General features: G+C 43.7%; 1 protein-coding gene across 2 annotated transcripts; it reads left to right on the top strand.

Moving 5' to 3' along the window:
* On the top strand, positions 1 to 26386 carry OSGIN1 (oxidative stress induced growth inhibitor 1). Of its 2 annotated transcripts, none has more exons than XM_044987463.1 (6): positions 1 to 19; positions 17998 to 18100; positions 21530 to 21666; positions 21992 to 22183; positions 22533 to 22624; positions 23675 to 26386. In XM_044987463.1, exons 2-6 carry the CDS (start codon positions 18034 to 18036, stop codon positions 24684 to 24686), a joined length of 1500 nt encoding a protein of 499 aa, XP_044843398.1. In that variant the 5' UTR covers positions 1 to 19; positions 17998 to 18033; the 3' UTR covers positions 24687 to 26386. The 2 variants fall into 2 exon arrangements, with proteins under 2 accessions (XP_044843398.1, XP_044843397.1); XM_044987462.1 differs by lacking the exon at positions 1 to 19 and adding an exon at positions 11767 to 11918.

The following is a 26386-nucleotide window of genomic DNA, read 5'->3' as shown; positions in this document are numbered from 1 at the left end:
TTCCCTGCTAATACACTTGGTAAGTCCCATTCAGATTGTTGGGAGTTTTGTGCACCCATCAGCAGCAGAATAGACCACTTAGAATTGAACAGAAGCTAGAGCTGGCCAAGGTCACCCAAGGGAAAGGAAAAGGTGCAAGTTAGGAACATAGGAATTACCAGACTGGATCAGAACTGTGGTCCCTCTCATCCAGTATCCTGTCTCCGAAAGTGTCCACTACCAGTTGCTTCAGAGTAAGATGCAAGAAACCTTGCAGTAGACAGTTAGGGGATAGCTCCAAGATAAAGTCTCCGTCTCATTCCCGCAAGTTAGCGGTTAGAGTACGCCCTGAAGCGGGCATGTTTCTGTCCCTTCCAGAAAATCTGTTTGTTTTAAAACATTGACTTTATTATAACTGGGTATTCTTGTCAGTCATATAAATACCTAATCCTGCTAAGGTCTTGATTCCAATGATTTCCTGTGGCAATGAATTCCACAGGCTAACTATGTAAAAATATTTCCTTTGGGCAGTGTCAAATTTGCTGCTATTCATTTATTTGAAAATCTCTTTGTTCTTATGTTCTGAGGAAGGGTGAACAGCAACGCTTAATCTACCTTCCCTATAGTAAATCTATAACTCCCTTGGTTCCACATGATGGTGAAAGGTGTATGTACCTATTGAATCAATTATCTTCAGTAAATAAACAGCAGGTTTAACTATCTTGGGCACATTCCATTCCAAGTGGGCTGCACTGAGTGAGCGTCATCATGTGATGCTGCTGCTGCTATGATTAAATAACCGGGGCTGCCACTTGCCATTATAAACACAGAGAAATGAAGATAAACACTCAGGATGTGACTGTGAAAACCACGTTATGTTTTCAGATGATCATGCTACCTTGAACTCAGAATAAATATTTATAGATATGCTGACATCATGATAAGAGAGGAAAGTTCCTCTCTGGCCTCATTCTTAGTTCAGTCTCTGCCTAGCCATAACCTACAGCTAGTTTGTTTGAAATGAAAGTGTATTTTTTTTTGACAACATCAATATTGAGGAAATAGGGGAGACTAGAGCCTGGTGCCTGAGAACTGAACCAACAAGGCATATTGCAGTTCAGAAATAGTGACTCTGCGCACACGCAGTTCTCCAGGAGGTGAGCAGGACTGGCAAATGTGGCACTAGCCCAGTGCTTAATTTGTGCCAGGGCTCAGCCTTGGCAAGCCCTGGCACAGACACCTCTAGGTTTGGCAGTTTATAGTCCCAGCACCTGTAAGTTCGCTGCATCAGTTATGAATGTAAAAAAATTGCATGAGCCTCAGCGCCTAATTGCTTGAGCCAGGGCACCTCTTTCTTTACAAATCAAGCACTGCACGAGCTTCCTGTGCATTGGGGTTGTACATTTCAATTTGCTTAAAACCAAGTGCAGGAGGCTCTCTACTGATTGTTTCTCATTAAAGAGGAGGAAAATATTTATATTTATTTTTAAGCACAACAGATGCAGTGAAAGAGGATGACACAGCCTAGCGGTGTGAGTGGCCAAGTAATTTCCGCTCTCTATGCCTGGGTTTACCCATATGTAATGGGGCTGTAATATTTGGCTAACTTGCAGAGGGCATTGTGAAGTTTAATTATTGAAAAACAAGAAGGGGGAAAATCCACCTTTGTAGAGCCTTAGCTCAAAGGCACCCTTACTTACTTACCTATGAGGCCAAATTCATTCATATCCACCAAGTGCATTCTGATCATCTGAAGGGAGGCATTATAGATTGGCAAAGTACTCTAAGGTTTTCCCTACACTAGAGATTTCAGCCGTTGGTGACAGCCACTGGTAGAGGTGCACTGATGCAAAATCCTCACGCTTGTAACTGGGATAAGTGGCAGGGTGAAAACTGCAGTTCATTTCGGCTTTGCTTGTCTACTGGGCTGGGGCAGTTTCACTGATGCCTGTAACTGGGGATATCTCCAGTGTAGACAAGGCCTGTGTTTTACAGTGATTAGAGGTAAGAGATAAGCATTACAAATAAAGCCTAAACTTCTCTTTTAGATACCTGAAGGGTGGGGGAGCAGGAGGAAAGAGTCAAAGGAAAAACACAGACTCAGGGATTCTGTCTGAAACAACCCCTCTGTGGGTTTTCTCACAAATGAGTCACTTAACTGAGGTGGCCTGCCAATCACAGGGGGAGCTGAACAGTACTTAATACATTAGAGATACTCTGAGGTGCTCAGATAAGAAAGGAGGCCGCCTAATAAGAATGGCCTTTTGCTATGGGTTTCACTGTACGTGGCTGAAGGACAGAACCCAAGTAAAGCGGATGTGATCGCTGAGCCCAGGCAAAGTAATATTAATTTTGCACATGCAGTAGTAGTCTAAGCAATAGAAGTAGCCATAGATGTGAGACACTGGAGAATGGCAAAATGGCTAATCTGTATAGCTGGTTATACATTTTCTGTCAGTTTTCTTTTTTAATTAAAAATAGCTTCCTTTTCTCAAATATTTTTTTAATAAAAATTTATTTCATTTGAAATTTTCCAATATTTGGGCAAACAAAAACTGAAATATGTTTAGGTTTTTTGAAAGAGTTTCAGATTTTGTTGCTATTCATGAGAAATTAGAATATTCCTATCAACAATTAAAAAAAGAAAGAAACAAACAAAATTATTTTTAAAAAACATGAGGAAAATACATAGTGATTTCTGGCTATTAGGATCCGATGGGGCATCTAGATAGTGAAATGGTGGGGGAGGAAGGGTCACCGCATTCACTAGAGCTGTGTCATTAGGATTTTTTATGAACAGGTTAATGGAAAAGTTACTGACATTTTGATCAGTGTAAACTAAACTTGTCCATCCCAGAGGAGGTTGCAGAGTAACATCTGCTTTGTGTGACATGTGTCAGGGAAGAATCTTAATACAGTGTTTAGGACAATGGATGAGGAGCTTGAAGGCCTGGATGCTATTCCTGTTTTTGCCACTGACCTACACTGTGACCTTGGGAAAGTCACTCTGCCTTCTTGTGTGTCTGTTTCCTCCGGTATAAAATGGGGAAAATGATACTTGGCTTTCTCTGTAAAACATCAATGCTGCTATCCCCCCCTCCCCAAACCCTTGCCTTTTTTGTTTTTATTTTAAAGAGACAAACAATAATGGGGAAAACTTTCTGATCATGGCGGCAGCAGAACCATCTCTGAACAGTGACAATTTTAAATGTATCCATTATGACATCTAAATTAATAGGGAGCCTATTTGGATAAGACCAAAGCAAGGAATTCACACCCACTGGGAACTAGCTACAGGATGAGACTTGGGGTGGTAAATTGGGCTTAGAACTTTCTTTTAAAATTATTTTATGAAATGCAAAGCAAAGCTTTTATTTTTTCTCTTTCCTGTCTCAAGCATAGAATCATAGAAGTGTAGGACTGGAAAGGAGCTTGAGAGGTCTTCTAATCCAGTCCCTTGCACTCAAGGCAAGACTAAGAATTATCTCGACCATCCCTGACAGGTGTTTGTCTAACCTGATCTTAAAAATCTCCAATGACGGAGACTCCACAACCTCCCCAGGCAATTTATTTTGGTGCTTAACCATCCTGACAATTAGAAAGTTTTTCCTAATGTCCAACCTAAACCTCCCTTGCTTCAATTTAAGCCCATTGCTTCTTGTTCTATCTTCAGATGTTAAAGAGAACAATTTTTCTCCCTCCTCCTTGTAACAACCTTTTATGTACTCGAAAACTGTTATGTCCTCCCTCAGTCTTCTCTTCTCCAGACTAAACAAATCCAATTTTCCAATCTTCTCTCATAGGTCATGTTTTCTAGACCTTTAATCATTTTTGTTGCTCTTCTCTGGACTGTCTCCAATTTGTTCACATCTTTCCTGAAATGTGACACCCAGAACTGGACACAATACTCCAGTTGAGGCCTTATCAGTGTGGAGTGGAGTGAAAGAACTGTTTCTCATGTCTTTCTTACAACACTCCTGCTAACACATCCCAGAATGATGTTTGCTTTTTTTGCAACAGTGTTACACTGTTGGCTCATATTTAGCTTGTGATCCACTGTGACCCTCAGATCCCTTTCCAGAGTACTGCTTCCTGGGTAGTCATTTCCCGTTTTGTACACGTGCAACTGATTGTTCCTTCCTAAGTGGAGTTACTTTGCATTTGTCCTTATTGAATTTCATCCTATTTACTTCAGACCATTTCTCCAGTTTGTCCAGGTCATTTTGAATTTTAATCCTATCTCCTGAGGTCCCTTCCAACCCTAATAATCTATGATTCTATGAACACACCTAGGAAGGAAGGAACCATCCCCATTTTGCTGATGGGAAACTGAGGCCCAGAGAGACCAGGCAGTGCAACCCCTCCCAGCATGGTATCATCCGCAAACTTTATAAGTGTACTCTTTGCCATTTTGTAAATCGTTGGTGAAGATATTGAAGAGAACTGGACCAGGACCGATCCCTGTGACACCCCACTCGTTATGCCCTTTGATCTTAACTGTGAACCACTGATAACTACTTTCTGGGAACGGTTTTCCAACCAGTTATGCACCCACCTTACAGTAGCTCAATCTATGTTGTATTTCCCTAGTTTGTTTATGAGAGGGTCATGAGAGACAATATCAAAAGCCTTATTAAAGTCAAGATATGCCACATCTACTGCTTCCACCCTATCCACAAGACTAGTTACCCTGTCAAAGAAAAATATTAGGTTTGTTTGATATGGTTTGTTCTTGAAAAATCTATGCTTACTGTTACTTATTACCTTATGATCTTCTAGGTGTCTGCAAATTGATTGCTTAATTATTTGCTGTATTATCTTTCCAGGTACTGAAGTTAAGCTGACGGGTCTGTAATTCCCTGGGTTGTCCTTGTTACCCTTTTTGTAGATGGACACTATATTTGCCCTTTTCTAGTCCTCCAGAATCTCTTCTGTCTTCCTTGACTTTTCAAAGATAATTGCTAATGGCTCAGATATCTCCTCAGTCAGCTCCTTGAATATTCTAGGATGTATTTTATCAGGCCCTAGTGACTTGAAGACATCTAACTAGTCTTAAGTAATTTAGGCAAGCTAGATGTCAGTAATTTAGACAAATTAGACATCAAAGGCTAGAGCATTAAAACATTTTAATTATTTATCTGAGGGGAAGGGTGGTGCCTTTTTGAATGATGGGTGTGAGGGATAATCCTTTGTGACTCTCCTCTTAGAACCAGTTGCCTAAGGCACTGTGAAAAGAAATATGTACAGCGGCTGGATAAGGCCTTGGCTGGGAGCTGGGAATAAGAGCTCACGGAGTCTCAAAACAAAGGCATAATTCTTGCACTCCTGCAACTGCATAAACATGGGAGGGGTGCACAGTTGTACTCTAGGGCAGAACTGGATCCTGTGCTTGCAAAATTCCCTTGGGCTTCTGTTACTGTAAAAGCTGCGTGACTCCACTTGACTTAACTGGAGCTCTCATAGCTCAGTGATTCGCCACAATGGCTAACATAGCTCTGAGGTCCATCTACCGTCAGAAATAACAAGGCTTCAGTCTTCTTGGAAGGATTTGATTCACTGGATGCCTCTGGGGAATAGATGGTGACATGGAATCTTTCACCTCTAGATCTCAGTGTCCAGACTGTGTTTGTGGTGGCAAATGTTGGTCCTGTTTGACTGAAGTGAAATGAGCTGGACATTATTGTCTTTGTGCTCTGTGCTGCACAATATACAAAAAGAGAGAATCCCTGGCCCTGAAGACCTTATATTCTTGAAGTTCGATACATAAGAAATAGGACAGAAGAGGGTCCCCCAAGGTATAGATACATTTTCCGGGGGCCTTAGAGAAAAGCAGATTTTTAGGAAGGTGTTGAATAAAGGCAGTGGGGGCTAGGCAAAATTGGGATAGGAAAAGCATGTTCTAAGTTTTAGTGGTCTTCTAGTACATAATAGCCAGGTGTCATGTCATGGAAGCGACAACATTTGGCATTTAATTTGGGCTATTGTGAATAGTCTCAGCACAGATACCAAGGACTGATGGCAACTCAACTACTCCCTCACCTTTAGCGATGATATATCCAGGTCAGGGTTGAGCCACGTAGACAGGGCACTGGCGGGAGCTTGTCCTGCTGTTGCCCATGTTATGCATGGTGCTGGTAGGGGACCCTTATTTGTGATGCAGGTAGAGGATGTCTCTGGACTATGTCTGGTTCTGCAAATCAGAATGAAGTGTCTCCAAAGTCATCAGTGTCAGGCTGCACGTTATCATTCAATAAAGGGGTGCAAGCCGTTGCTTTTTAAGTTGCTAAAGCCCATAGTCATAAGCATAAATTAGCCTGCGCTATGTGTGGAGGGGAGGGGATGCATTTGGGATAACCAAACCAAAGCTTAGCATTATGTACCACATAGAGTGCGTGTAGAACCAAGACGCTTGGGTTGGTCTTTCAGAGCTTCAGACGGAACAACAGTCTCAGCTGACTGCTTCCCAGGGGTTGGTGAGAGACACGTCAGCACCAGTAAGGAAATGTCCCTTGTCCAATAAAACATGCAGTCTTTTTATATTTATTTTTACTGGAATTAGATGAAACACTGAACAGTAAAAGCACTGCCCTCGCCTATGGAATAGATCACTCTGGGCATGTTCCAGTAATTACATAGATGGCAGGAACATGAAGTACTAACTTGTGAAACAGGGCAGAGTGCCAGGAGAGTTTGGCATGGAAGGTTCACCTAAACCTATGCCAGAGGCATAGATGGAGGCTATAAAGAAGCATATAAAAGTAAAGGTTCTCTCCTCCTGTCGTGAATGGCCGGCAGTGCAAAGAGCAGAGAGAATTCTGACAATGAAGATGGTATTTTGTTATTTAAGATCAGAACACAGCAGGACCAAATCCACCTCTCACTGGCTCCAGCTCTACCGCTGCCGCTTCACTCTTTGGTGGCAATTCAGCGGCGGATCCTTCCCTACAAGAGGGACTGAGGGACCCGCTGCTGAATTGCCGCCGAAGAGCCGGACGTGCCGCCCTTTTCCATTGGCCGCCCCAAGCACCTGCTTGCTGCGCTGGTGCCTGGAGCCGGCCCTGCTTCAAGCACAAGGCACACATATAATGGAGGAGAATTTGACCTGAGATTTTCTTTGTTGATGCCATTGAAACCTCTAGCAACAGTAAATCGTTCATGGGCAGGGCAGCAGATTTGTTTAGGACATTCTGCAGTTGTTCCACATGTGGAACATCCATGGATGTTCCACTGGAAGCTCTGTGCATGGCCTTGTACCCTGAGAAAGTATATAATTACCCTGCTGTGCAAATCCCAAGGAATAAACTGCCCTGAGTGACCAAGGAAAGAAAACGTGAAACTGGCAGTGAACACACTGTGGCTAGCTGAACCACCATCTAAGACGACTGGTGAAGGGAAAAGGAACTACAGCCAGAGCAAAGTCTGTCCCTATTTCATCAGGCCACAGCCTTGTCAGCTGATATTAGTCCCATGGCAAGACTTCCTTGTGCACTTTGGAGAAGTTTTGTTTAGTCACTGACACAGCATGAAAAGTTTGTTTGCATGGAGCTTTTGGGCTGCGTTTAACTTTATGCCCAATATGGATGCCGGTAAGGCAAGAGTTAACCCTTAATGTGCCAAAACGTGGTGCTCAAGATCACAAGCCCTTATTTCACAAACAGCTTGTTCTTTTGGAAACACAAGCTCTCTACAGAACTGGGGCATTAGTGTTGGATTCATGTGGGCCTCTGTTAGATCATGTGCTGTTCTGGAATTATTCTGGGTTAATTGAGGATGGCAGGAAGTCTTACATTCTGTTGTCTGTCTGGGTCTGAAATTTACTGTTAATTCATTTTTTAATATTGAATTTCTTTATTTCTAATAGCAAAGTTTTGAAAGAGTTTAAGAGGGGAAAAAAAGAAGTCCTTGTAATTCACCACCTGCTTGATTACTGGACCTTCCCCTTTGGTTTCAGAAATCTGCTTCCATCTGCCATGCTGCACAGAGGCAATCTTTTCTTTAGATGCTACCAGGGCCGGCGCTTCCATTAGGTGACCCTAGGCGGTCGCCTAAGGTGCCAGGATTCGGGGGGCGGCATTTTGTGCGCTCCCCACAGGGTGAGCGGGAGCTTCTGGTTCCGCTCCCGTCGTGCCGCTGAAGAAGGACCTTCTGCTGACGTGCCGCGGAAAACAGTGGCAGGCAATTGAGCAGCTCGATGACTGCCGCTGTTGCCTGCGGCATTTCGGCGGAGGGTCCTTCTTCGGCGGCATGATGGGAGCGGAACCAGAAGCTCCCACGTGCCCCGTGGGGAGTGCACAAAATGCCACCCTGCAAATTCTGTCTAGGACGCCAGAAACCCTGGCGCCGCTCCTGGATGCTACTAAGATTGCATGCCATATGCCTTGCCGCAATGTAAAGGGAGGTAATGAATGCCTGCCTGTGAAAATGGCCTACAGACAATAGTTTGTAAAAGATTAAGCTTTGTGCTGGAGAGAGTCTGGAGCTGAGCAAAAAGAGACTTAAATGTACAGTTCTGGAGTGTTTGTGCCAATTCTTAGCACAAAGTGAACTGAAGCTACGGAGTTAGAGAAACCACCCCAAAACTCTGTTTGCTAGAGAATACGGAAGTCACACTGACATTCTACACAAGATTTACATGTAAAGTTTTCCTCTGGGATATATTAATCTGAATCACACCCCTTACAAGATTGTCAACAATGACTTAAAAATGAACTGGTGATCGTAAGTGTACTTGTGGGTCAAAGGCTGCTTGACTAACTGCAGATTATGCAATTGCTTCCTCTTCTGGAACATACCAGAAGAGCCAGACAGACTGCATTAGACTCAGAATGAGATCTGTGTTTAGTTCCACCCTCCCGTTTCCCGTGGACAGAAGGCTCACAAAAAGAGGAACAGATCAGAACAAAACTTGAATGGAGTCAGTGAAATATTTACGTTAGGAGGGTGATAACAAAAGCAAGCCAAAAATAAGCTATTTTCAGTGGTCCTGCAGTGGAGGCAAATAAACTGAAAGTGACACTGTGTGCTATTGTAATATTAAGTCATTTTCCAGGGCAGGATCACTTTGTCTGCAAAAATAAAATAAGGGTTGTAAATGGGAAAGAAATCGTGGATTTATTTACATGGTGTGACATTAAATAAATCTGGTTTTCCCTAAATGTAGTAGAAATTGTGTATTGACTCCTTATCTCTCACACAGAGGAGGGCCCAAGCAATCTTAGTTTTGCAGATGTTGATCAGTTAGCAAGAACAAACAGGACAAATGCCCACTTTTGCCAAAAAAGTACGGACAGCTGGGACAGGACTTAAAAAAGGGACTGTCCTGGCCAAAAAGGGGTGTATGGCCATCCTAGTGAGACCACCCGAAGGCCAGATCTGGCAACCCTAAAGCATGTAAAAAACTTTACTTTTAAAAGTCGCTTTTAGTGACTTAATTGTTAGTTTCCATAAGGGTTGCAGGATCTTCCCATGATTAAGGCAATCAAAATGTGGCCCCACATATTTGTAGGCTGGAGAGAAAGTAGTAACTTCCATACATACACCATGAACACTGTGTAAAGGAGACATTGCTTAGCAATGATGTAATTGAATTCTTATAGCCGCAACAAGTCAGGTAACATTACTATACAGGGAGAAGAGGTCAGCGTGGCAGTCCCAGAAATGGGAAAAGTGCCTTAAATAGCTGTTTAAAATAAATAAATTCTCTACATGAGGAATTAGCAACCCCCTCATTACTGAATAAGTAAAACAGAAATATTGAATGTGGCCATAAAGAGCGAAAATCTCTGTTTGGAGTTATGTAGAAATAAACACAAACCCTGGGTTTTAAGAACCATTGAATTACAGGGAAACTCAGATTAGAGCCTAGATTTATATCTGAACATTGTGGCTCAGGTCCAGTTGGGGTTACAGGAATCAGACATGGCCTGAATCAGACATGGCCTCTCAAACTTAATTCAGTCACTTTCACTAGGATTTAACTTTCCTGTATTTTTATGGCAATAAGGGTCACACATGTCAAGTTAAAGAGAGAAAAATTCTTATGGGCCCTTGTCAGGGGGTTCGGTGTCTGAGCCCAGCGGCGAGAGTCCATGGCAGTGTTGCCCAGTGGCGAGAGCAACTGACCCCATCCCACAGTATATCTGAGTCAGCTCTTGCTGTCCAGTTTGGCAGAGTTTGCCATAAGCCCTGCCTTCTCCCAGCTACTAGCATCGGACCTGCTGGCTGCTTCCGGGGCGTGTGCAATGCGGTGTCAGGAGAGGCAGGGAGCCTGCCTTAGCCCCGCTGCACCACTGACTCGGAGCCATCTGAGGTAAGCCCACGCCCGAGCCCCTGCCCCAGCCCAGAGCCTCCCCTGAAACCCAGAGCCCCCTCCTGCACCCGGGGGCGGCTCTAGGGATTTTGCTGCCCCAAGCACGGCAGGCAGGCTGCCTCCAGCGGTTTGCCTGGGGAAGGTCTGCTGGTCCCGTGGCTTCGGCAGACCTCCCGCAGGCACGCCTGCAGGAGGTCCGCCAAAGCCGCGGGACCAGCAGACCCTCCGCAGGCAAGCCGCCGCAGGCAGCCTGCCTGCCGCCCTGGTGGTGCCGGCAGAGCGCCCCCTGCGGCTTGTTGCCCCAAGCACATGCTTGGCGTGCTGGGGCCTGGAGCCGCCCCTGCCTGCACCCCAAGTCCCTCATCCCTGGCCACACCCCAGAGCCCTCACCCCCTCCTGCACCCCAAGGCCCTGCCCAGCCCAGAGCCCCTTCCCACACCCTGAACCTCCCATCCTTGACCCCATCCCAGAGCCCTCCCCCCCTCCTACTCCCAACCCCCTGCCTCAACCTGCAGCCCCCTCCCACACCCCAAATCCCTTGGCCTCAGCCTGGAGCACCCTCCTGTGCCCCAACCCCCTGCCCCAGCTGTGAGTCCCCCCAACCCAGAGCCCCCTCCTGCACCCCAAACCCCTCATCCCTGGCCCCATCCCAGAGCCCTCACCCCCTCCCACACCCCCAGCCCCTTCCCCAGCCCAGTGAAAGTGAGTGAGGGTGGGGGAGAGTGAGCCACCGAGGGAGGGGGAATGTAGTGAGCAGGGGACAGGGCCTGGGGTAGGGGCGGGGCCTTAGGGAAGGGCCAGACCTAGGGTGTTCGGTTTTGTGCCATTAGAAAGTTGGCAGCCCGTATTGTAAATGACGGTCTTAGCATTGATCTTCAGTAGATCACACAATACCTGCATCAGGATGAAAAGTTGGACCCCTGGTCTGCCAGTATTTCACTAGGGGGCAGCGGTGTGTGTGTAATATGCACTAGCCGGCTTCTTACAATAAAATATGATTGAAATTCAAAATATCAACCAGAATCAGTCCCCCTCACCCATTTTTCTTGATCAGCTGTAATTACAATATTGCTGACTCTACATAGTCCTAAAAGATCCTTTGGTTTTAATGAAAGCCTGCTGTGCTACCCTGCCACCCTTATTAATGGCAATAATCATTGCTGTGTCAGCCGGATGTTTTAAAGAAGAATAAAACTCCAAACACCACCACAGTAAAACTCAGATTAATTTACACAAGACTCTTAAAATAAAAAAGAATTAAATCTATTCAGTGTTGGATTCTTGTCATATGGGAGCAATAGATGCATGGTTCCTTTAAGGCTGGTTTTTCACCATATTTATTTCCTTCATGCTATCAACTTAACAACACTAAGTGACTCTGCATAGTTCATTCATAAACAGGGTAAGCTAGGTAGTGTTGCTGACTCATGCTTATGAGGGATTTTCTGAGTCCCTCCCACCCCGGCTTCCACCCCACCCCCTTAAACTAGAACTGGTTGCCTACAATATTTAACAGCTGTCTTGGAGCTGGGAGCAATACACAGTCAAGACGCATGGTGTGTTCTGCTTCTCTAGAAATACAGGCACTGACACACAGCTTTTTTCCTTCTCATCAGCTTCATTTCCTGAGGTAAGAGGACTGTAGATGAATAAAAGAAGCTTTATTAGCCAGGCATAAGTAGCACATTGCTTTCTAGAATGGCACAAGGGAATGCTTTTAGAAAGAAGGTGTCAGCTTAATGAACCACATAACTGGATTATTCCTCATTTGTGTCTATGAAATGCTTTGTATTAGAATCACAAGAATAAGACTGACAAGGAGGGTCTGGTAATATCTTTTGGTGGGACCAATTTCTGTTGCTGAGAGATAAGCTTTTGAACTTGCATAGAGAAGAAATGCGAGCAGAAAGATTCTATTAAAACTTTAGAAGGATGCAGTAAAGTTTAAACTGCACTCAACTGTTGGAAGTTTCAATATTTTTAAAAAATGAATGAAATCAAATGACATTACAAATAGCTGCCTGTGAAATTAACAGAGAGAAAAAGAAATCAACAACTGATGGAAACTGCTGTGCTGGTGACAAGCTTGTGCGGCTCCTGATACACCTGAATCTCACAGAAACACCTGCAGGCTGCTATATTATTTATAGCTGCGCTGCCCTTCTTAAAATCTCTCCATGTGTTGCACTCACCTAATTTTATGGTCCTTACTTAAGTAAGACTCCCCTTGCTGACTCTGGGAGCTTTGTTTGCTCAGGGCAGCAGAACTTGGCTCTCGCTACTAAAGTTGCTCCACTGTATTGCTAACAGATCACTGCTTTCTCTCTCTTTCCCTTATTTGGATTTTTAATTAATTTCAGTTGTGCAGCCTGGAAACGCTGGGGTTCACATTGGCTTGCTTTACATGAGTGATACCTTTAAGCCCAATGGGAGTTCATGTGTAAGGAGAGCAGGGTTTGGCCCTAGATGGATAAGTTAGTCACTGCTCCTAGCCAGAACAGTTATGTAACGTTACCTAAGCCGTGAGACACATTGGTGGCAATGAGGGGATGGATTCTGGCGCACAGTAATAATAGAACAGAAAGCACTTCCAGGCTGGGGCGGGAGGTGGGTTTCAGGGAGAGGAATATTTAAGGTGGAATCCTAAATTAGAAGCCAATACTATGAACGGCATCATTGCACTGGCTGAGTTTGAATACTGGGTGTTCTGTTTTACATAAAGGAAAACAACCTAGTTTCTTTTATTTGATCAGCTTCTTCCCCCATTGCACTTGCCCAGCAAGTTCAGTATAAACCCTGGGAAAACTCCCACACACCTTATGCACTTGTACAATGCATACAGTGAAGGTGAGTAGGATTTGACCTGCTATCTGGATTTCAATGGAGGGAATGAGTCCTCTCGGTTTTGAGAGTGATCCAGAGATTTTTGTCTTTGGCTCTAATGGCATGAGAGAGTTTTTCCTTCCTGTGTCGTCAGCAGTTTCTATTCTATATTTAATGTGTTGAGCTATATCCTGCTTTACATTTATGCAAATAAATGGAACACATTTGCAAAGGTGTAAACTGGTGCAGAACTTGGCCCATTGGTGTTAGCTTTCTTCTTATAAAACAGGTAATTACTATAAACCATACAGGTGACAGATCTAAAGCAGGGAGGAAATATTTTTTAATCAATAGAGCTGTGCTAGGATAACTATTAAGAACCACAATGGAAAATAAGTTTGCATATTACTCTACGCAATAAGGAAATGGTATCCAGAGGTATCAGTCACCTAACTTTAGCTAGATGCACAGCAATGAAATTGGCATAAGGAGGTAAACTTGGTTTTTATTTGATCTGTTTTAGTGCTAGTTTTGTCTAATCTGGGGTTGGATCTAAGACCTTCCTACAGCGTAGCCAGTGTTGTTACTCTTGCCAATAACTCTGGGTATAATTCCCATGAATGTCTCCTTCCTCTTACATATCAAAAGCCATAGAAGGGAGAATCGACTTATCACAGGTAGTCCACAGCTCCTGGGCTTCTGCTGTTACTGTAGAGGTGGATATAGCAGAGCAGAACAGCTAGAGGCCAAAGCAACCTGCTACTGAGAGAGGCAAAACTACAACTGGTTCTGGCTCATCCTGCCCCACCTATGTCCCCTAAAAGAAGCACTTTAGCAGCAGTCTCGGCAGCAGCATGATATTATCTTATGCTGTGCAGCCAGTGGCTGGTTCACGGTCCATTGCCCATCCGCAGAGAGCGTGCAGCCATTTTATCAGCCGTGTTTCTGCAGACTGTTGGAGAAATGCACACTGCTGTCTTTGAGGGACTTTGTATCCCTCCTCTTCCCCTGCTTCATCTAAACAAAAGTCAGTCTAGTCTGAAGGTGCATGGTTTGCTCTGCTGGGAAACATAACGCGGACCTCTATGTTGTGTGGAACAGCCATGGAGCGAGAGCTACTGCCACTCTTCAGGCAAGCACTAACCATGTAAGCTGCATTATAACTTTTTTGCTGCCTGAGAGAATATCCTGCTGTGTAGAATGGCAGTTCAGACTCCCTGGTCTCACACCGCCACCCCACCTGCTTAGAGCTGAACTCCTGCAATTGCATCTGGGGAGGCAGGAGAGAGGTGGCTGCATAGTAGGGAGTTAGCCCTGTGCCTGTTTCTGATTAGTTCTGGCACGTGGTTGGAATGCCTTATCCTTCAGCAGCAGGTAACAGTCATTGTGAGTAGGAGGGTAACGTCTGCATATAGTGCAGTGCTTTTTGTCAAGGCTACAACATGAGACATAGCCTAAAAGCTGCATGGACAGACGTGAAAAGGAAGGACTAAGGTGAGCTATCAAGAGAGGAAGCGATTTAGAGGCAGAGTGGGAGGGATCATGTGTCCAATTAGATGGAAAGTCTCCACAGTTAGATTCAAGGGAAAGTTATTGTTAGTTTAGCTTAGAAATTCACCATGCCACAGTCTGTCTTGGTGCTGCTTCTGGGCATACTAGGATCTGAGCAACACCAGTTGTCCTGCAATAGTTAAAGTTATGACAGTGTTCCTGTGACCGTGCCCTATTTATAGAGGACTTATAAAAACAGGCCCTGGGCTGATAAGTCTGAGGACTTTACACCTCTTATGTTCCATGATTTCTATAGTTAGAGCCTCTTGGTTTTTTTTTGCAAATGTAAAATGCACAAAATTAAATTGAAAACCTAAGTATAAAAGGAAAAACTCGCCTTGCAGCAGTGGCTACTGTGGTTCCTGTCCTGCAGGGGTGGGTCTGGTTTCTCACTCTGGGCATTGCAACCTGGTAGCATGTTGCACAGCAAGCTGCCCCACCCATAAGTGCTGGAACTAGTGGGGCTAGGGGTGCTGCTGCACCCCCTGATTTGAACTAGTAATAGCAACTCTCATACATGGTTTCTGCCTTCCGCCGCCGCACTATAAAAATTGTTCCAGCACCACCTGTCCTGTGGGGCTGGGCCCAGCTCCCTGCTTTGGGCATTGACTGGGCACGAGATCGAACCATGGCTCAGGTTTGGCCTGGCTGCCCCTCCATCATGACGAGGCCTGGCTGGGTCAAACCTGTACAGCACTGGGACCCCGTGTGGCAGGCTGCAATGCCCAAAGCAGGAAGCTGGGCCCAGCCATGTGAGATGGGAGCAGCAGGAGCCACCACTGTGGGGTGAATGTGTGGCAGGCTCATGCTGCAATCCCCTCCCCCGCCAGGGGCTCCCACCTCTCCAGGGGCAGGACTCAACATTCCCTCCACCCCCAGCAAATACAAAATAAAAAGAACCCCCTGCCCCCCCCAAATATAAAAAATACAGAAGAATTTCACAAGCTCAAACTGCACCTTTTCACAGGATCATCTGGTTCACCATTAGATGTTTCATGCTTAACACTTACACACATTTAGTAGGCAGTGATCAAATGTTACTTAATGTCACAATAAATCATCTAGTTTCTTTCACCCGTAGATTAATAACAGTTAAAGGCCAACAGATATCACTAGAGTTTTGATGCAGAAATAGATACCTATGTGTGCTGATTCCTAATGACCAAGTAAGCATGGACTCTTTGGTATCATTCATTTCCAGGTGATGGAATGCTGTCAAAAGAAATGGTACAAAGCAAAGGGTAGCCAGGACTTGATTCCTTCTAGAAGATCCATGATGCTTTTGTTTGCTCAGATGGGAGATGTTACTGGCTAAAACTGCATGTTTGCCTATTTTTTTTCCCTTGCATGAAAACATTTGCTATTTTGTGAGCACCACCCACCAGTGTTACGTTCTTCAAAAAGTTAGTGAAATGCCTACTTTTTGCCTTTACCAGTGCCAAAGCTGTCTTGCTTCTTGCCATTGGTCTGTCTACCTATTGCATTTAAAAACTGGTTTTTGATGCCCAGAAGTAAGATACTAACTTCCCTTCATCTTTCATGCAACGTGGCTGAAATTCACTTCACGGTGAACATCTGCACAAGAGACTATGCACAACTTAAATGGTGCATAGGCCTTGCACTTCCTCTCTGCTCAGGGGTGACTATTACCCTTTTAGAATAGCTAGCATCTTCTGTCCCAGAGCTGGCTACATCTCAGAGGCAAATTATTCCAATACACAGTATATGTGAGAATTAGCAACATGAATTGGGATCCTGCCAGAGGAAAGGCAGTAGGTAAAAGACTAATATTACAATTAATTTATGGCAAAGGGATATATTGTATAGTACAGGAATATCAGCTTCTCTAAGACTAAATTCAAAAAACTTGATTACTGTACTAGACTTTTTTTTTGTTTTTTTTAAGTTCAAGGTAAAATTTGTGTGGCTTCGCAATCAATCTGCCAGGAACTTAGTAGATTCTTGCATTAAGTAGTGAAGCAGACTTCAGCTTAAATGAACTGTTGCATAAATTGGATGACATTTGTGGGGAGAGGATTATGTCAAACATGATGACATGCCACGCTGGTACGGGAATGTACAGCACACTTACCGAAGATCTTTTTACACTCAGTGAAGAGACGAGAATTCCCCACTGAGCCAGGTCATTCCATTCAATGGATTCTGATAGGCTTTCAAAATTTATGAAGGTGTTAATTTAATGGAGGCTAGCTGAAGATTTCTATTGAGAACATTTTTCTAGTCCTAGTAACCACGGTGAATTTGTAATCCTTTCTGGTCTCAGTGAATTAGCAGCACTGGAAGTACAGATGACTAATACAAATTCATTCGAACAACTTTGCAATTATTTATTTACGGTGGGAAAGTCACTGCAGCCTCAAGATAGCAGTGAGTTAGGTGTGGCTAGCTTGCACTTAGTGTACATGCCTAGTCACGGTGCTGCTCAATTAAAATTGAGTGACAGGACAGGTAAGGGTTTACCAACCAGCCTCACTTCTATTCTCCTACTCAGTCACTAGGGGATTGGATGATAGGTTTGTTGTCCATCACTGGATGGCTTAACAAGCTCTGATTCAGAACTCTGCATGTACATTGGATCTCAGTCTGTTAAGGACCTATGTCAGATTAACAGATGGACATAATCTGTTGAATGTGACAGTAACACCTGTCATTGGAAGAGGACAAGGATATTGCTTTTAAAAGAGCTTGTTAATGACTGCACCCAGTGGTTTAGTGCTTTAGCAGTTCAGATTACTTGGAAACCTTTAGCAATGTGATGGGGCCTTTTTGAAAATGATGCCAACAGCTTTAAAGTCTTCAAGCAGAAGTTAAGACTCAATGCTGCATGAATGTGCAAATTTCTCTAAAAATGTCACAAGAACCTCATTGAAGAAATATTTTGTGTTAGCACAGCAGCTTGGAAAATTACCAAATGGCCCTTGAAGTCACTGTAACAGGAACTTAGCCCATGATGTATAGTGCTGATAGGAGAAGGGAAGGTTTTGCTATGACTCACCTGCAACATTCCCTGTTGTTTGAGTCCTTGGCCTGTCTTGAGAAGAGGCTGGCACTTGTGTCATGTGGACCAAAAATGTCCATGAAGGACTAAGACAAGGGCATCTTTTGTTTAATGGCATGATTAGGATTTGACCTTAGGTTTCCAATAAAAAATGCACACCTATACTTTATGGGAGCTGAAATTTAACTCCATTTAGGTAAAATGCTGATAATATTTTAGATCAGCTGCTACAGAGGGCTATGAAGAGGAGAGAGTATTTGTTGTTAAAAAAGGATCGTTAATGATTGTGGGGTTGTTTTTTTGTGTGTCATTACAGGTAGATTTCTGGTCCTGAATCCTTTCAGATGTGAAGATGTATCCAGTGTTGAACAAACTCCCAAACAAAAGTGATTCCAAACCACTTCCCATTGTTGTTATAGGTAAATAATATTTTGGCAATGTAATCAGTGTTCTCCAGTGCTGTAGTCTTCCTAAAACAGACTATATTTGACATCCTTATGCATTATTCCAAAGGTTGTAATTAAATCTAGAAATGTTCTGGGAATTATCTCCCCTCAGCTTCCACTACAGTCATGAAAGGATAATTTTACTTACAAAAATAAGAATCTAGAAAGTTATAATTTATGGCTATTTTAAAACAGAATTATCTGACCTTTAGGACATTCAGTTGAACCTGTTTTGTCTCATGGGTGTTTCAGGGAGGTTTGAAATTATTGTATTTGTGCCTTTTACCTGGCAAGGAGTCAACTAGATTTTAATTTTGTGAAGTTAGTGTTTTTTGAGTGTGTGTGTTTAAGGCCTGATCCAAAGCTACTGAAGTCTCTGAGACTCTTTACATGGAGTTCGATGGGCTTTGGTTCAGATTTACACAGTGGAAAAATATGTGAAATAGTTTAATTTTTAAAACAGCTGTTTTGTAGGCATGCAAAAGTTATGCTCCTCTTTACAGTTTTAGAAAGCCAGTTATTTGATGTTTGGTGAGTGCATCAGAAACAGGAGCTTCTTGTTTTCAAATGCCCTCTTGAGGTTAGTTAGAAATGCTCACTCTTCATGTCAGTGATGTTATCAGCTATGATAGATCAGAGGCTTCTCTAGCATAAAGGAGTCATTCCTTTTTCACTCAAGCTTGTGCTTAGGTGCCTTGCTAAATTAAGATATGAGCCCCATTGGCTCCCAGGAAAGTCAGTGTGCTTAAATGCTTTACTAGTGCTGGGCTTGTTCCGTGCCCACCACTAAACTGGGGTGAAATTCACCCCAGTGGAGTGAGCCCATACAAGGTTTATGCACCACAGAAGTTTCACTTAATCCTTTTTATAGTAGTTTTGTGAGGTGGACACTTGTCCCAGGGGGCTGAATCCTGAGAGGCATTTTTTAGACAGACCATTGAGAAGCTTGTTTTTCTTGGAACGGGATTGGTAAATTCTTGGTACTACCTTTTAAAGGGTCCAATTCCAAAACAAGTTTAACTTAAAGACCACTCTGAGTGTTGCCAGTGCAGAGATTTCCCCGCCTCCCCTCTGCACAGGAGAAAGGAGGCTCTGGTTTTCTGAACAGCTCCCCAGGAACACTTCCAGCTGGAAATTGCTGGAGAGTACTCCAGGGGTTGGCTATACTGGTTCTGTGACAGCTGAGAGCTCCCTCATGCCAGGGCAATCAGCTGATCAGATCCAGCACAAAGGCAGGAGTGTATCTGGCCTACTTTATGGGACTTGAAGATTCATGTTTATAACCGCAGCTTTGTCCATAACTCTACCTCATGTAGCCAGATGTTTAAATGCTGCTCAGGAACTCTGACATAACTTGCTCTTCTGCTGTTGGGGTTAAGGATGACTTGTATCCTGGTTCTGTTTCAAGTTAATTATTGAGTTTTTATTTCCATCAGTTTTGCACTTGGCTTTTTTTCTAATCTAAGTGAGAGCAGTGTTAGGAATAGAATTGAGAAGTGGCCTTTGCTCCCAGCAGTTCATTGCTCCCAGAGCAGGGATTATGTCAACAGTCTATGAAAGTGCACACAGAACGTTACAAGCTGCTGTGTCACCCTGACTGTTTTTTCTAACACTGCATTATGTAATGGTGGTTACTAAAGAGCAACAAAGCTTTGAGCTGTAGAGGCTGATAGCTAGTTATATAGACACTGTAAAATATTAAACCTATTGGAAAACAGCCATGTGAAAACTTTCCATGCACTACTCCACCATACACTGACGTAGAGTGTGTATATTAGCTTCTGAAGCCAGTTGTTGGGTGGTCGGTAGGAAAGTTTTAGCCATCCAGCTATTTGTTCAAAGTGTCATATTTTGAGGGATGATGGTGGTGGGGGTGGGAGAGCTCTTTGCCCAGGCTCCAGCTCACTGCTTGCTTCCAGTGACTAGAAGGAGAGAAACAAAGGCGGGAGAGAACTAAACCCGTAGGGCTGATTGGAGACCTAGTGTAATCAATAGAGCTTCATTTAAATGAATCAGTCAACAGGTTAGAGAGCGTCCAAATTTAAGGTGAGAAATTTGGCCAGTTTCTTTGACTTATTCAGAACAGGGTCTTCTGCCAAATCTGTCACCAGTATCCAAGTGATTAGAGAATTGGCCTATGAGGCATTGTGTGCCTACCCCCTGCTCCACATCTTCCGTGTCACATAGTGGTAATTGGGATGAGTCTAGGTCTAAATTCCTTGGCCCTACCAGGTAATCTCCAGCAAATACCCTGAAGTGAGCTGTAAAGATCCTACATCTCTTTCCAGTAACCTACTTGCTTCAGAATGACTATAGACAGTGGCATTGAGCAGCAGACCCCAAGGACTTGAACCTGATGTATGGTAGCACCACTTCAGCTCTCGGAAATTAGCTACGCCACATGAATGCGCATCATAGCAGTGTCTGATTTTTTTTCCTTCAAGATTATGAAGTGATGCAAATTGCATTTAGGCAGGAAAGAATGAAGCCTTAACTCTTCTGGGGTTTGAGTCCAACCCCCCTTCCATCCATACACAAATCACTCTGACTCAGGTCAGCAAGAATTCAGGATGCAGGTATTAGGACCCTGCTAGGGGGTGGGTCAGAGCCTGAGTCCTGCTGTGGCTTGGGTCCTGTCACTTTGAAGTGTGGACTCAGGTCAAGCTGTAGACCTGAGTCAGAAGGTTTGTGTAGTGCAGTATGGACAGCTGTGAGATCTGAGTCCAACAATTGTAAACCAAGGTTTACAATTCAGTGTGGGTGCTCAAACACAGGCTTGGAAACACCGAGGCCACAAGTGTGGGTCCCACAGCTTTGGGTGTAGTGTGTAGATGTACCCTCAAAGTCTAAGAGCAGGTTTAATTCCTAAACAGGAGCATCATCCTTTGAAAAATGCAGCTCTCTTCCAAGCCTGCTATTGTGCCCATATTTGACAAAGCACTAGCTTATTAGATATCAAAGGGGTAGCCGTGTTAGTCTGGAGCTGTAAAAAGCAACAAAGAGTCCTGTGGCACCTTATAGACTAACAGATGTATTGGAGCACAAGCTTTCATGGTGAATACCCACTTTGTCAGACGCTTATTAGTGTCAGTAGCGCTAAGAGGTCCCAACTGGGATCAGGGCTCCAGGATGCTAGGCTTTGTACGTAGACGTTGTAAGAAAAAGCCCCTGCCCTGAACAGTTTACAATACACCTTGATATGACAGACAAAAAGGGAAACAGAAGTGATGTGATTTGCCCAAGGCCATGCAGCAGGACTGTGGTTGACTTGAGACTAGAACCCAGTTCTCCCTGAGTCGAAGTCTATCCACTGGACCATACTGCATATCTGATGAGATGCTTTACAAAGGACTATTGTTCCAACCACAGTGATGCAATATTATTTTAATTGTCTTTGTTCAGGGAATGGTCCTTCAGGAATTTGCCTTTCCTACCTGCTGTCTGGTTATATCCCTTACATCAAAAGGGGCTCTGCTCATCCTCATCCTATTCTACAGAGGAAACTAGAGGAAACACCAGAAGTCCCCATTATAGACCAGGTTTGTATCAATGAATTTGCCTTTTAACAGGAAGAAGTAGATGGAACACATCACCACCATCATATGCCCAGAGCATGCTGGCAACAGAAGCCTTGCGCATGGGTTGATTTGTTTCCCAAATCATCACAGTATATAGGGCCAGCACAAGGGCTGTGCACTGCTCAAATCCTCCAGACAGGGCTTATGTGACATGTAGGCCTTGTTCTGACTAAGTGAAGTTCAGATCTTCTGAGCACCTAGTGATATTACATTACTGCTGCATTTTGAAGTGATCTCATGTGTTATGTATATGATGCAGGCTCTAAGTATCTGCCCTATCTTTTAGGATCTGGAGTACCTGTCTGAAGGTTTGGAGGGACGATCCCAGAGCCCCGTGGCTCTTCTTTTTGATACTCTGCTGCGTCCAGATACAGACTTTGGTGGAACTGCAGAATCTGTCCTCACTTGGTGGCATGAGACCAACAGAGCCATTCCCCATCTGGTCCTTGGCAGAAACCCTCCTGGGGGTGCCTGGCATGTATGTGGACATGAATGCTTAAGCTTATGAAATGTGTATTACAGAATAGTCAGTATCATGATTAAAGATGTAAAGGGCTGAACAAGCTAATCAGCAAGACAAGCAGGATCCAGCAGAGCTCTGCTTTTACACCCACCAAAAAGTGAGCTAGTTTGAATATGCAGGAGAGATTTGCCCTCCCAGCCCACTACTGCCGTTTGTTCCATACAAACATCTGGATCCGCTGAGGTCCCTTGGCTACACTAAAGTGTGATTTACTGAAACTTAACAGAACAGTGTTCCTGTTCCATTAGTGCTTAATGCCTTTCATTTTTCAGTTGCTTAACTCCTTTGCTGTTTGTTCTTTCAGTTAATTGAGGGATCTATGATCACTCTGAGCCAAGGGGAATGGATGGGGCTTCCAGACCTTCATCTCAAAGACTGGATGAGGAACAAGAGAAGGTGAGGAGACTGAGGTGACACTACTTTTTCCAAAAATCCTTTGGCTATTTGGAAATATCTGACATGAAGTCCAGCTGGCTACCTATTATTATAGCCAGTTTCAGTGAGTGGAAGAAATCCCCCCCCCCAATCTATTTGGTACTCACTCTGAATTTATACCACCAGCACTAATTGCATGGACCACAGAGAAGTTAGTTCTGAATGTGCACTGGGATAACAGACTGTGGCCAGCAGTTGCATTTAAAAAATTGAATTAATGTGTGGAAACCATAATTCTTGGATAGTGTAGCCCATTTTATATATTTGTATTGTTCCACATTTACAAGTATTCTAATCAGACAGATCTACAATGGCACAGAATATACAGTGTACTCATTCAGATGGTAGATTGCAAATACTTAAGCAGCAAATATCAGAGGGATAGCCGTGTTAGTCTGGATCTGTAAAAGCAGCAAAGAATCCTGTGGCACCTTATAGACTAACAGACGTTTTGCAGCATGAGCTTTCGTGGGTGAATACCCACTTCTTCGGATGCAAGAAGTGGATATTCTGAAGAAGTGGGTATTCACCCACGAAAGCTCATGCTCCAAAATGTCTGTTAGTCTATAAGGTGCCACAGGATTCTTTGCAGATCCAGACTAACACGGCTACCCCTCTGATGCCAATACTTAGGCTACTTTTGCTTTTGTTAGGTCTATAGCATTTACGTTCTAAGTCTAGAAAAGCCCACCAGAAAAAATAAAATGGAAGTGATAGGGAGGGTAGTAAAGGATAAATATGTTGCTAAAGTTTTTGTGGGGTTTTCATACCAGAAAATATTGCCTCTTCCATTTTTTCCTGATAGTCAGTGAGCCCGATTGTTCAGACTTGTGTATTAGGAGTAATTCCACTGAAATAATTGAATTACTCTATTGTAAAACTAGGGAGAAGAGAATGCAGGCCCAGTTTCTCCATTAGTGCCAGGGTAGGTGGCCCTTCAATACATGCAACAAAGGAGGGAGAAGCTCTGAATTTCACTGTTCAACCATCATTTATAATATCCTGTTACAGGGGCCTCAGGAATAACAGAGCCACCGCAGAAGACATTGCTCAATATTACCAACATTATGTGGCAAAGAAAGGGCTGCAGAAGAATTTTATCTGTGGGACTATTGTGACATCTGTGAGGAAAGTGAGCCCAGATGTAAATTCCAGCTATGAACAGCAGGAGCATGAGGGGAACAGTGACTCCTTCTGGGATTTCCCTGAGAAGGAAGATGACCAGATTGCTAATGGAAATCTCTTCCAGGTGGATGGATTCATCAAAAACACTAATGGTTGTCAGCAACCCTTCTCCGTCTATGCAGAGAATGTGGTTTTAGCCACAGGAACATATGACAGTCCAACCAAGCTTGGAGTTAATGGAGAGGACCTTCCTTTTGTCCATCACAAACTCTCTGCCCTTGAAGAAGCAGTGAAGAACAAGAGGGTTGGCATGACATCAGATCCAGTCTTGATTGTAGGTGCCGGCCTGACAGCTGCTGATGCAATTCTCTTTGCTCACCATTGCAACATCCCAGTGATCCATGCCTTTCGCAGAAGGGTCAACGATCCAGGCCTCATCTTCAATCAGCTCCCCAAAATGATGTATCCGGAGTACCACAAAGTCCACCAGATGATGAAAGAACAGTCAGTTACTTGTCCTGGGCCATATGAATGTTACATCAGCCTTCCTGAACATCATGTCCTGTCCTTTACAGAGGACAAGAAGTGTATCTTCCAGGATAAGAGTGGTCACCAGAAAGTTTTTAACATTTCTATGGCTTTTGTTCTCATTGGCTCAAACCCCAACCTCTCCTTCCTACCAAATAATGGCATTGACTTGGCAATTGACAACGAGCAGCCAGTCAACTCCAAGAGGAACCCCATCAACGTTGACCCATTTACCTACGAATGTGTTCAGGAGAAAGGGCTTTACGCTGTGGGACCATTAGCTGGGGACAACTTTGTACGTTTCGTGCAGGGAGGGGCTCTGGCTGTTGCCAGCTCTTTGTTAAAGAAAGCAAACAAAAATCCTCCTTAACAAACAAACTGCCCTAAGCCAAAAGGGTTCGAACAGGTGATTCCTATTCTCTTTGAGAAGTAAGGCATTTGACGTGTACACTTTCCTCTGCGGTGCTCTCCAGGACCGTGCAGAGTCACCAAACTCTCTCAGTGGGTTCATTTGGGAAGGATAAGTCAGCAAGTACATGGTTTGGGATTTAGATCTCAGTGTTGCCAACATTTCTACCTTGTTAAAAGGTTGAATTTAAGTGCAGGCAAGGGAAGCAGCCCCATCCTGGTGGAGCTTTGCACTAAGGGAATGGGGAACTTGCACCCTAGTTTGGAATAGTTGGGGGGGCAAAGCAACGATCGCCTTCACTATATAAATGTCTTGCAGCTGGCTGAAAAGAGTTCCCATCCTTTAACTATTTTTCTCGTGGCCATATTGGCAAGCCCGGTGTTTAGTTAGTCTTTTTTGAATGTTACTGGATAAATACTGATAACACTACACAACACAAAGTTGTTGCTGTTTCATGTGCTTATGTGGCACAGCTCTGTGGTGGTCTTGCTATGCAAAAATCCATTGAAAGCTGTGCTGCAAGTGTTCTATGCTCCTAAACCAAAGTTCTGCAATTAGAAATTGTCACAAAACTTACAGCAGCCCTCTAGGCAATGCTTATCTTCTCTTGCAAGGAGCACTACCACCATCTTCTGTATGTCATATCTTTGGATGCAGCACACTTGTGTATCTGTCTTAGGAAGACTCCTTTTCAAATAATGGTACAAACTTACTCAGTGGAGTGCACAATCTTTAAAGAGCTAGAAGGCAGAAGGATAAAGAGTGTAACAATGTTGCATTCTTAGAGACCTCTTTAGGGACGCCAAAACCAACGTATAAAGAGGCATTATCATTGGTTTGTGAGAACTGATTAATACTTTGCCCATGTATGATCCTTCGAATTCATCCTGCTCAATGGAATTGACGGTTTTACCGTGAAGCTTTACATTACATATTGTAGTATGAATTCCCAATATAGGATGATATTTCAGAAAATTTGTTCTGTAAATCAGAACTGGCATTCTACAAATTCTTCTTGAAAGAGAAGAATTGCACAATTGCTTTTAGTTATTAAATTGCTTTATTTTTTTTTATTTTAATTTTTCATAATGTAGAAGAGATCCTAGATTAATACAGGAAGAAAATGTTCACTCTAGATTTCTGGATAACCGTGTAACAAGATCTACCTGCATTTGAACAATGGCCCTGATCCTGCAAGGCCCCTGTATATGGACTTCAATGGGAGTTCCACATGCAGAGAGATTATAGTGTCAGGGCCAATTGTGTTCTCCAAATAAGGCCTGACTCTGCACTGCTTAGTGGGGCAAAACTTCCGGTGACACAGCAAGATGTGCAGAATGAGTCCCAAAGAGGCCACTTTACTGTATATGGAAGTTGATGTGCGCAATCCTTTCAGAGCTGCTTACCTGGAATAGTCTGCTGCTTCACTAAGGGCACACAATGCCAGCAAGTCTCTCAGAAAAGTTACGCACACAGAGAAAGTGTTGGTTTGTAACTGTCTGGCCCCAGAAGTTTTTAAGCAAGGCAGGTTTAAGGAACACACCCAATTGCTGTTGTCTCTTAGCAATGTTGTACAGCCCTCTGGAAACTAACTATTTTTGTTTTTTTCTAAGTTAGCTGTGTTTAATTTTGTATGTTTAAATAAAATAATTTCAAACTTA

This window comes from Mauremys mutica, chromosome 14 (assembly GCF_020497125.1).
Source record: "Mauremys mutica isolate MM-2020 ecotype Southern chromosome 14, ASM2049712v1, whole genome shotgun sequence".
NCBI lineage: Eukaryota > Metazoa > Chordata > Testudines > Geoemydidae > Mauremys > Mauremys mutica.
This window is presented reverse-complemented; position numbering and strand designations above follow the sequence as displayed.